The sequence below is a fragment of the Oncorhynchus nerka genome, linkage group LG4 (assembly GCF_034236695.1).
Source record: "Oncorhynchus nerka isolate Pitt River linkage group LG4, Oner_Uvic_2.0, whole genome shotgun sequence".
NCBI classification, from domain to species: domain Eukaryota; kingdom Metazoa; phylum Chordata; class Actinopteri; order Salmoniformes; family Salmonidae; genus Oncorhynchus; species Oncorhynchus nerka.
This window is the reverse complement of record NC_088399.1, coordinates 28,532,126-28,543,859: the sequence shown is the minus strand read 5'-3', so window position 1 is coordinate 28,543,859 and position 11,734 is coordinate 28,532,126. Positions and strand designations below refer to the sequence as shown.

The following is an 11,734-nucleotide window of genomic DNA, read 5'->3' as shown; positions in this document are numbered from 1 at the left end:
TGGCAGTCTGCTGGACAGACTGAGGGCTAGCAAGCGCCTCAACAAGACCCTGCGCAGCCAGCTGGATCTGTGCAGATCCATTATGGCTCAGAGAGAGGGGGGTGATAAACGATGTTTCTCCCCCTCCAACTCACTCACAGTGGAAGAAAAAATGAAGGAGCAGCTGCAGGAGATCTTGAGGCTGAGACAGAGTCTGAAGGAGAGCATTCAGGCAAACGGGAGGCTCCAGGAGCATCTGAAGAACCATAAGGCCCAGCAGGCAGGGACAGAGATGGGCCAGAACCACCCAGGTCAGTCAGACACAGGGATCATTATTTATTTATTTAGGGGCAAATCATAACTTGAGATGCACACTTATATTGGACGTAAATCATGCATTAATGTAAATTAAAGGTTTACACGAAAACTGGAGTTACACTAAAGTTAATTAGCCAACAAATTATTTTACAATAACTACCTAGTTATTCAAGTGGTGAACACACTTACCTTCACACTTAACTGCGTGACTGTTCAGAGGGAATAGTCAGGGGTGAACTGTTACTGTACATGCTTTTGTTCTGATGTCCAGGCGTGCATGCTGAGTCAGAGAGACTGAAGGCGTCTCTGGTTGAGACAGCCTGTGAGCTCACACAGCTCCAGAGAGAGAGTGACATGCTGAGGGAGGAGAGAGAGAGGCTGACAGAGAGGCTCGCACACTCTGAGGACAACAACAGGAGCCTGGAAGGCTCACTTAGCTCCACACAGGAAGAGATAGACAGGTTGGAGGAAGTAATAATAAGTATAGGAAATAGTAGGAGTCCAATCTCCAGACTCCTTCATCCCAGCCTTGACTGTTAATATTCCATTGAATTATAGCCTGGGGCAGAGTTTCTTTGGCTTGACAACGGTACTGCAGAACAGATGGCTAAAACAGAACTGGCTCTCAGGCTGATCGAGTTAGATGTTGACAGACAAATAGTAGACTTGATGTGAGTTTATTTCACTGTCTAAGGTTGAAGGGAGAACTCGATGCCTATCAAAAACAGCTCACCAACAGCAATGAGCTCCTCAAGTCATTTTGTGAGGAGATGCAGGGGTCCGAGCAGATGAGGACAGCTGCAGTCAACCCCACTGGTAATGTATACAAGAAGGTCCCTCACTTCTTCTCTCCATCTACAGTTATTCTTGCTAGATGTGATGTTGATTCTGTTGAGTTGCTACACTTTCATCCAACATCAGAGTTTGGAGGCGGTCTCCCGGACAACCCCAAGCTAAATCAACTCCTCTCTGAGATCCAGCGAATCAGAGCACAGCTTGCCGATAAGGATACAATACAGACTAAAGCCACAGAGGAGAAACACCCTGAGCATTCTGGTTGGCCAGAGTGCCCTCCAATGATCATCAACATCAACTATGTGGAGTGTGGAGCATCCAGGCATTCAAGCAGGAGCAGTCCTTCAGGTACAAGTAAGAACTGTGAAATGTCTCAGTGATCATTATGTATTGTGATGGTGTCAAAAGAAATGGCAGCATATTTTCAATTGAAGCTTCATTGAAATGGCTTTATGTCCCTCGTATCACCATCAAGACTACACACAGTAAATGTAACACTAGTAATCAAATGAGCTTTCAAAGATAGGTTTCTGCTTAGGAAAATCAACACATTGGTTGACTTGAATAGCAAATTCAACTAAATTCAGTGACTTTATCACAACTGTTTTTATTATTCAGGGAGAAGAGATCATGCCAAGAAGGACAATGACAACCTCTCACAAAGCAGCCTTACCTCCAGCATAGATGACTCGGTCCCATCCTTATTGAACAGTAGCCTATCCCCACTGTGGGCAAATGACAAGAGCCCTAATGTCACTGGCCAGGAAGATAATCGCATCAACATGCAGAGACTGATATCAGAAGGGAAGACAATGACCAATAAGATGAGTAGGCTACTACAGGGGTGCCACAACAACAACTCCAATCCCACGTCACAGTCAGCAGTGAGTCCTTCGGAATTTGAGTGTTTCAATATTATGATTATTCATATTTTCCCCAAACCACATTTGAGAAGTTATGCTCACGTGATTAAAGCAGTGCTCCGTTTTCCTTTCATCATTTTATCTCACACTGGTGCAGTTTGATGTCACTCCGATTCAGGTGGACCAGAAGTACATCAAGCATCTCTCATCTACCATCGGTGCCTGTCATCTTCTGAGGCTCCAAGAGAAGCGTTCTCAGAGTGACTCTGTGAATTTCTCCCAGAGCCAAGAGGTAGAGATCCTCCCCATGTATCACCAGTCAGGGTTTAAATGTGAACACTGCAGCTCACCTCACATGCATTTTCTCTGAGCAACATTTTCAGTGAAAAACATAGATTTTATAACAGCAATGCATATTCTTAACTTGTATTCTCTACATGTTGGTTTTCCCCTCAGAATTTCTACTTGGAAAATCTGAAACTGAAGAATAAAATTGAGATAATGAAGAGGGAGCAATCTCAAAACAAGAAGATGCTTTCTGAGGCTGTCAAACGACTGAGAAGAGTGAACCTGGGGAAAGTAGGGAGAGTGAGTGAATAGCAGCAAATGATCATCATTCCACTAAGCCAATCTTTGTTTCATGGATTCAAATAGAAAGAATTGGAGCTTCCCTCATCAGTCTTAATAAACGTTTGCCATTGCAATGCTGTTGTTTCTCTCAAGTCTGTGTTTTATTTTTGGACAGATTAATCAATGTAGAAATGTGCCATATAAATTTGACGCACATGATAAGCTTATGCACTGATGGCGCATTCACGTGCTAGTCAGAACTAGGAAACTCCTAGTGAACAGCACATGAGCGCGGCATGTAGCGATTGAACTGCTGCTCATTAAAAATATATATTTCAGTCTTGGGGGTGTGGTACGATGTGGGTGTGTTAACCGTAGATGACGGTGTGGTACGATGTGGGTGTGTTAACCGTAGATGACGGTGTGGTACGATGTGTGTGTGTTAACCGTAGATGACGGTGTGGTACGATGTGGGTGTGTTAACCGTAGATGACGGTGTGGTACGATGTGGGTGTGTTAACCGTAGATGACGGTGTGGTACGATGTGGGTGTGTTAACCGTAGATGACGGTGTGGTACGATGTGGGTGTGTTAACCGTAGATGACGGTGTGGTACGATGAGGGTGTGTTAACCGTAGATGAAGGTGTGGTACGATGTGGGTGTTAACCGTAGATGACGGTGTAGTACGATGTGGGTGTGTTAACCGTAGATGACGGTGTGGTACGATGTGGGTGTGTTAACCGTAGATGACGGTGTGGTACGATGTGGGTGTGTTAACCGTAGATGACGGTGTGGTACGATGTGGGTGTGTTAACCGTAGATGACGGTGTGGTACGATGTGGGTGTGTTAACCGTAGATGACGGTGTGGTACGATGTGGGTGTGTTAACCGTAGATGACGGTGTGGTACGATGTGGGTGTGTTAACCGTAGATGACGGTGTGGTACGATGTGGGTGTGTTAACCGTAGATGACGGTGTGGTACGATGTGGGTGTGTTAACCGTAGATGACGGTGTGGAACAGGGCTCCGGGCAGCCGAGCGGAAATGGAGGAAAACTCGCCTCCCTGCGGACCTGGCATCCTTTCACTCCCTCCTCTCTACATTTTCCTCTTCTGTCTCTGCTGCTAAAGCCACTTTCTACCACTCTAAATTCCAAGCATCTGCCTCTAACCCTAGGAAGCTCTTTGCCACCTTCTCCTCCCTCCTGAATCCTCCTCCCCCTCCCCCTCCTCCCTCTCTGCAGATGACTTCGTCAACCATTTTGAAAAGAAGGTCGACGACATCCGATCCTCGTTTGCTAAGTCAAACGACACCGCTGGTTCTGCTCACACTGCCCTACCCTGTGCTCTGACCTCTTTCTCCCCTCTCTCTCCAGATGAAATCTCGCGTCTTGTGACGGCCGGCCGCCCAACAACCTGCCCGCTTGACCCTATCCCCTCCTCTCTTCTCCAGACCATTTCCGGAGACCTTCTCCCTTACCTCACCTCGCTCATCAACTCATCCCTGACCGCTGGCTACGTCCCTTCCGTCTTCAAGAGAGCGAGAGTTGCACCCCTTCTGAAAAAACCTACACTCGATCCCTCCGATGTCAACAACTACAGACCAGTATCCCTTCTTTCTTTTCTCTCCAAAACTCTTGAACGTGCCGTCCTTGGCCAGCTCTCCCGCTATCTCTCTCAGAATGACCTTCTTGATCCAAATCAGTCAGGTTTCAAGACTAGTCATTCAACTGAGACTGCTCTTCTCTGTATCACGGAGGCGCTCCGCACTGCTAAAGCTAACTCTCTCTCCTCTGCTCTCATCCTTCTAGACCTATCGGCTGCCTTCGATACTGTGAACCATCAGATCCTCCTCTCCACCCTCTCCGAGTTGGGCATCTCCGGCGCGGCCCACGCTTGGATTGCGTCCTACCTGACAGGTCGCTCCTACCAGGTGGCGTGGCGAGAATCTGTCTCCTCACCACGTGCTCTCACCACTGGTGTCCCCCAGGGCTCTGTTCTAGGCCCTCTCCTATTCTCGCTATACACCAAGTCACTTGGCTCTGTCATAACCTCACATGGTCTCTCCTATCATTGCTATGCAGACGACACACAATTAATCTTCTCCTTTCCCCCTTCTGATGACCAGGTGGCGAATCGCATCTCTGCATGTCTGGCAGACATATCAGTGTGGATGACGGATCACCACCTCAAGCTGAACCTCGGCAAGACGGAGCTGCTCTTCCTCCCGGGGAAGGACTGCCCGTTCCATGATCTCGCCATCACGGTTGACAACTCCATTGTGTCCTCCTCCCAGAGCGCTAAGAACCTTGGCGTGATCCTGGACAACACCCTGTCATTCTCAAATAACATCAAGGCGGTGGCCCGTTCCTGTAGGTTCATGCTCTGGATTACTGCAACTCGCTGTTGGCTGGGCTCCCTGCCTGTGCCATTAAACCCCTACAACTCATCCAGAACGCCGCAGCCCGTCTGGTGTTCAACCTTCCCAAGTTCTCTCACGTCACCCCGCTCCTCCGCTCTCTCCACTGGCTTCCAGTTGAAGCTCGCATCCGCTACAAGACCATGGTGCTTGCCTACGGAGCTGTGAGGGGAACGGCACCTCAGTACCTCCAGGCTCTGATCAGGCCCTACACCCAAACAAGGGCACTGCGTTCATCCACCTCTGGCCTGCTCGCCTCCCTACCACTGAGGAAGTACAGTTCCCGCTCAGCCCAGTCAAAACTGTTCGCTGCTCTGGCCCCCCAATGGTGGAACAAACTCCCTCACGACGCCAGGACAGCGGAGTCAATCACCACCTTCCGGAGACACCTGAAACCCCACCTCTTTAAGGAATACCTAGGATAGGATAAAGTAATCCTTCTCACCCCCCTTAAAAGATTTAGATGCACTATTGTAAAGTGGCTGTTCCACTGGATGTCATAAGGTGAATGCACCAATTTGTAAGTCGCTCTGGATAAGAGCGTCTGCTAAATGACTTAAATGTAAATGTAAATGTAAATGTAATGTACGATGAGGGTGTGTTAACCGTAGATGACGGTGTGGTACGATGTGGGTGTGTTAACCGTAGATGACGGTGTGGTACAATGAGGGTGTGTTAACCGTAGATGACGGTGTGGTACGATGTGGGTGTGTTAACCGTAGATGACGGTGTGGTACGATGTGGGTGTGTTAACCGTAGATGACTGACAGGAGGAGCCCTTTTGGTACGCCATTGTAAAAGATTTTGAAAGCTATAGAAGAAATGCATTTAATTCATTAATGTCTCATTAAAGTATATTCTATTACAGACACCTAAATGCATAGTTAAATTATATTTTATGAACTGAACATTTAAAAAAATATATATATATAAAAACATATTCCTCAAATAATTATTTTTAAGATAGAACTAATGTTACTAATGTAATGTCCACACTACAACAAAGAAATACTTAAAAACATTCAATTTAGCAGAGATAATTGTTTGTACAGTATGTCGACTTTGGTGTCTATTTCAGATCTTATGGCATTTTCAAGGATGAACATAAGAGCATTGAAAGGGGAGAAGAGTCTGGCCATGTGGAGAAGTGCAGCTATAGTGAGGGCCAACTTACCGGTTTGGTCAGGGCCAGCATGAGGGATAAAGTTTATCCTGTGTTGGTGAGTGTAGCTATTAAGTTAAGTTTGAGCATCTTAGCAATACAATGTGTTATATACAGCTGTCAACATTCGACAAAGAAAGAGCCACTTAATCAATTATCCTGAACAAAAAAACATAAACGCAACATGCAACAATTTCATTGACTTTACTGAGTTACAGTTCATATGAGGAAATCAGTCAATTGGAATACATTAATTAGGCCCTAATCTATGGATTTCACATGACTGGGAATACAGATATGCATTTGTTGGTCACAGATGCCTAATATAAAAAATATATAAAAAATAAATAAAAAATAAGAAATGGGCCTCACAATGGGCCTCAGGATCTCGTTACGGTATTTTTGTGCATTAAAATGCAATTGTGTTCGTTGTCCGTAACTTTTGCCTGCCCATAACCCCACCTCCACCATGGAGCACTCTGTTCACAACGTTGACATCAGCAAACCACTCGCCCACACGACGCCATACACGTGGTCTGCGATTGTGAGGCCGGTTGGGCGTACTGCCAAATTCTCAAAAACGATGTAGGAGGAGGATTATGGTGAAAAATTAACATTCAATTCTCTGGCAACAGCTCTGGTGGACATTCTTGCAGTCAGCATACCAATTGCACGCTCCCTCAACTTGAGACATCTGTGGCATTGTGTTGTGTGACAAAACGGCATATTTTAGAGTGGTCTTTTATTGTCCCCAGCACAAGGTGCACCTGTGTAATGATCATGCTGTTTAATCAGATTCTTCATATTCCACACCTGTCAGGTGGACAGATTATCTTGGTTGGCAAAAGAGAAATGTTCACTAACAGGGTTTTAAACAAATTTGTGCACAGCACTTGTGAGAAATAAGCTTTTTGTGAGTATGGAAAACTTCTGGGATCTTTTATTTCAGTTCATGAAACATGGGACCAAAACTTTACATGTAAGTAAAAATGTTGATGCATCTACAAATTCAATGTTTTACACAATATTGTATCATATTTGATGAGTTACTGACCTGTCCGTCCATAGGCTCGGTGTACTGTACTCTCCACAACTGGACGCTTGCGCTCGGATGACACTCCGCACAGGATGTCCATGCACAGGATGTCCATGCACCGGATGGTCTGAGGGATGCAGGGTTGCCATGTCTGTGACTTTCCAATTAAAATTGGACTACTTGGAAAACTATGTGGCAGGTGAAAATGTATTGGTCACGGGTTGAGGGCATTTTGGGCTACTTCTAAATTGCAACACAATTAAAAATATATATTTCACTCTGACCTGCTGCTGTTGACTATCAGGTAGAGATGCAGAATTGTGCACGGGTCAGCTGTTTGTTCACCTGCACCTGCCAGCAAATCCAAACAGGAAGTGAGAAGTCTGAGGTTGGTCGATTTTCAACCCAAGCCCTATTGAATTCACAGTGGGATATGAATGAAGTTGCACTTCTAAGGGCTTCCACTAGATGTCAACCGTCTTTAGAAACTTGAATGAGGCTTCTACTGTGTTGTGGGCCTGAATAAGAGCTGAATGAGTCAGGTTACTGGCAGAGAGCCATTTCCTGGTCATGCGCATTCCACATGATATCGATTGCTTCTCTAGACACAAAGGAATTCTCCGGTTGGAACTTTACTTTGAATATGTATGATAACAACACCCTAAAGATTGATTTTATACTTAGTTTGACAAGTTTCTTCGACCTGTAATATAACTTTTTGAAGTTTTTGTCCGACGTTCGGCTGGACCTGCACGAGCGTTTGGATATGTGTACCTAACGCACTAACAAAAGTAGTTACTTGGACATAAATAATGGACATTATCGAACAAATCAAGCATTTATTGTAGAACTATGACTCCTGGGCGTGCATTCTGATGAAGATCATCAAAGGTAAGGGAATATTTCAAATGTGATTTCTGGTTTCTGTTGGCTCCAACATGGTGGAAAATTGTATTTATTTTCTGAGTGCCTTCTCAGATTATTGCATGGTTTGCTTTTTCCGTTAAAAAAAATGAAATCTGACACAGCGGTTGCATTAAGGAGAGGTATATCTATAATTCCATGTGTATAACTTGTATTATCATCTACATTTATGATGAATATTTCTGTTGAATCGATGTGGCTATGCAAAATCACTGGATGTTTTTGGAGCTAGTGAACGTAACGCGCCAATGTAAATTCCGATTTTTTTATATAAATATGAACTTTATCAAACAAAACATACATGTATTGTGTAACATGAAGTCCTATGAGTGTCATTTGATGAAGATCATCAAAGGTTAGTGATTAATTTTATCTCTATTTGTGCTTTTTGTGACTCCTCTCTTTGGCTGGAAAAATGGCTGTGTTTTTCTGTGGCTTGCTGGTGACCTAACATAATCATTTGTGATGCTTTCACTGTAAAGCCTATTTGAAATCGGACACAGTGGTGGGATTAATAACAAGGTTACCTTTAAAACGGTATAAGATACATGTATGTTTGAGGAATGTTCATTATGAGATTTCTGTTTGGCGCACTGCACTTTCACTTGCTGTTGTCATCCCGTTAACGGGATTGTAGCCCTAAGAAGTGTTTAAGCAGTTCAGTTTCGTAGGGTGTGTCCTATCCAACTCTACTTACTTCTTATTTGGAGTTCAATGGAAAATTTTAGGTTTCAGGCACCTCCACCATGGCACAGAGGCAGAATATTCTCACTGGGGTGCATCTTGTGGGCTCAATGTTTTTTCCATACAAACCACATAAACTGTTTTGTTCTACGAATGCATCTGTTGTACATGACTCAAATGACCTGTGAAGTCAGTTAGACATGTCAGTCCCTTTCAGACGAATCCTCAACCACTGCTGTTCCTCCTTAGTGATCTCACGGCTCAGAGGGTTTTAACTTTCCTCTTGAGAATCTGAAGTATAGTCGTATGTAGCTCATCGCAAGACTTCACGTCTTTCGGGCAAATAGTACACCAGACTGTCCTGATCATCTAGTTGAGCATTGCAGGAAAATCCTCCATCCTAGCAGGAAGGTCCCATCCACATAGTGAATACTCATATGGTTTTTCAGCTAAGCATTCTTAGGGAAACATTTGCTGCAAGTGGTGTTCTCTGTGTTCCAAGTAAATGGAGTGAGTCAACTCGTTGTCTAGTGAGAGAGGCTTGCCTACATAATGTTGAGTTAGTAGCCTAGTTGTGGTTCACTTCCACTAGAAGGACCTTGTTATTCCCACCAGGTGTTTCTTCAGGCTGTTGAGGATGGGCTCAACATTTTCCCACACAAACGGTTTTGTGCCACTGAGTGCATCTGTTGAACATGACTAATCAAGTGACTGACTTACTTGACTTAAGCTCATGGCTCTTATAAGTGGCATAGGCCAGTTGAGGCCCTTCTCAGTCATTTCTGCCTGTATATCTCTCCATGTGTTTCCAGGTCTCCCTCTGTTCCCTATGGTGCAAGGGACCATACCATTGAGGAGGCATTGAAGTTGAAGGATTTCTATATCCTGGATGAGGGAGGGTCTTAGCAGGTCTATGCTGCCCATCACATTGCTTTCCTGTCTATCTTTAAGGTTTGATGTGTTAACTGGATGGTCATTGACATTACTGACGTACAAATTGCTACTCCAAGTCAGACGTACAGTTGAAGTAGGAAGTTTACATACACTCAGGTTGGAGTTATTAAAACTCGTTTATCAACCACTCCACAAATTTATTGTAAACAAACTATAGTTTTGGCAAGTTGGTTAGGACATCTACTTCGCGCATGACACAAGTAATTTTTCCAACAATTGTTTAAAGACAGATTATTTCACTTATAATTCACTGTATCACAACTCCAGTGGGTGAGAAGTTTACATACACTAAGTTGACTGTGCATTTAAACAGCTTGGAAAATTCCAGAAAAGGATGTCATGGCTTTAGACGCTTCTGATAGGCTATCATTTGAGTCAATTGGAGGTTTACCTGTGGATGTATTTGAAGGCCTACCTTCATACTCAGTGCCTCTTTGCTTGACATCATGGGAAAATCAAAAGAAATCAGCCAAGACCTCAGAAAAACAATTGTAGACCTCCACAAGTCTGGTTCATCCTTGGGAGCAATTTCCAAACGCCTGAAGGTACCACGTTCATCTGTACAATCAATAGTACGCAAGTATAAACACCATGGGACCATGCAGCCATCATACCGCTCAGGAAGGAGACGCGTTCTGTCTCCTAGAAATGAACGTACTTTGGTGCGAAAAGTGTAAATCAATCCCAGAACAACAGCAAAGGACCTTGTGAAGATGGTAGAGGAAACAGGTGCAAAAGTATCTACATCCACAGTAAAACAGGTCCTATATCGACATAACCTGAAAGGCCGCTCAGCAAGGAAAAAGCCACTACTCCAAATCCGCCATAAAAAAAGCCAGACTACGGTTTGCAACTGCACATGGGGACAAAGATCATACTTGTTGGAGAAATGTCCTCTGGTCTGATGAAACAAAAATAGAACCCTTTGGCCATAATGACCATTGTTATGTTTGGAGGAAAAAGGGGGAGGCTTGCAAGCCGAAGAACACCATCCCAACCGTGAAGCACGGGGGTGGTAGCATCATGTTGTGAGGGTGCTTTAATGCAGGAGGGACTGGTGCGCTTCACAAAATAGATGGCATCATGAGGTAGGAAAATGATGTGAATATATTGAAGCAAAATCTCAAGACATCATTTAAAGCTTGGTCGCAAATGGGTCTTCCAAATGGACAATGACCCCAAGCATACTTCCAAAGTTGTGGCAAAATGGATTAAGAACAACAAAGTCAAGGTATTGGAGTGGCCATCACAAAGCCCTGACCTCAATCCCATAGAAAAATATGTAGGCAGAACTGAAAAAGCTTGTGCGAGCAAGGAGGTCTACAAACCTGATTCAGTTACACCAGCTCTGTCAGGAGGAATGGGCCAAAATTCATCCAACTTATTGTGGGAAGCTTGTGGAAAGCTTCCCGAAGCGTTTGACCCAAGTTAAACAATTTAAAGGCAATGCTACCAAATACTTATTGAGTGTATGTAAACTTCTGATCCACTGGGAATGTGATGAAAGAAATTAAAGCTGAAATAAATCCTTCTCTCTGCTATTATTTTGACATTTCACATTCTTAAAATTAAGCGGTGATCCTAACTGTGTCGGACAACATTGAATATATAAAAACAACATTGAAACAACAACCATACACATATACAAGATAATGGGATCAGTACTTTTCTATACTTTTCATATGAGGACTAGTACAGTTTTTCCATAAACTTTTAATTGATACCTTGGGATTTTATCACTGGGAAGGATCATGCAAATTAAGACTGTGTGAATGCATTTAGCTTTAAGACAGTGGTTCACAGCCAGGTACATGTACAGGACCCCTGAGGGTACTTGGCCTATCCACAGGGGGTACTGGTAAAACATGCACATGAGGTAATACTTCAGGGGTGCTCCAGGCAGAGCACAATTCAATAGGTGTTACAGTAACAGATTTTTGGGGGTAGTACTGCTTTATAACAGACCACTCCTAAAAAGTAAATACTGTGATATTTGTCTCTGGATGTCTTAACAATACATGTAAAAACTCT

The 11,734-nt window shown here is 44.0% G+C and overlaps 1 protein-coding gene across 1 annotated transcript; it reads left to right on the top strand.

Annotated features, from left to right (window-relative positions):
• Nucleotides 1-433: 433 nt before the first annotated feature.
• LOC115128875 (uncharacterized) lies at nucleotides 434-2,624 on the top strand. The gene is made up of 4 exons (XM_029659004.1): nucleotides 434-1,440; nucleotides 1,711-1,976; nucleotides 2,113-2,247; nucleotides 2,412-2,624. Exons 1-4 carry the CDS (start codon nucleotides 1,068-1,070, stop codon nucleotides 2,553-2,555), a joined length of 918 nt encoding a protein of 305 aa, XP_029514864.1. The 5' UTR covers nucleotides 434-1,067; the 3' UTR covers nucleotides 2,556-2,624.
• Nucleotides 2,625-11,734: the final 9,110 nt, after the last annotated feature.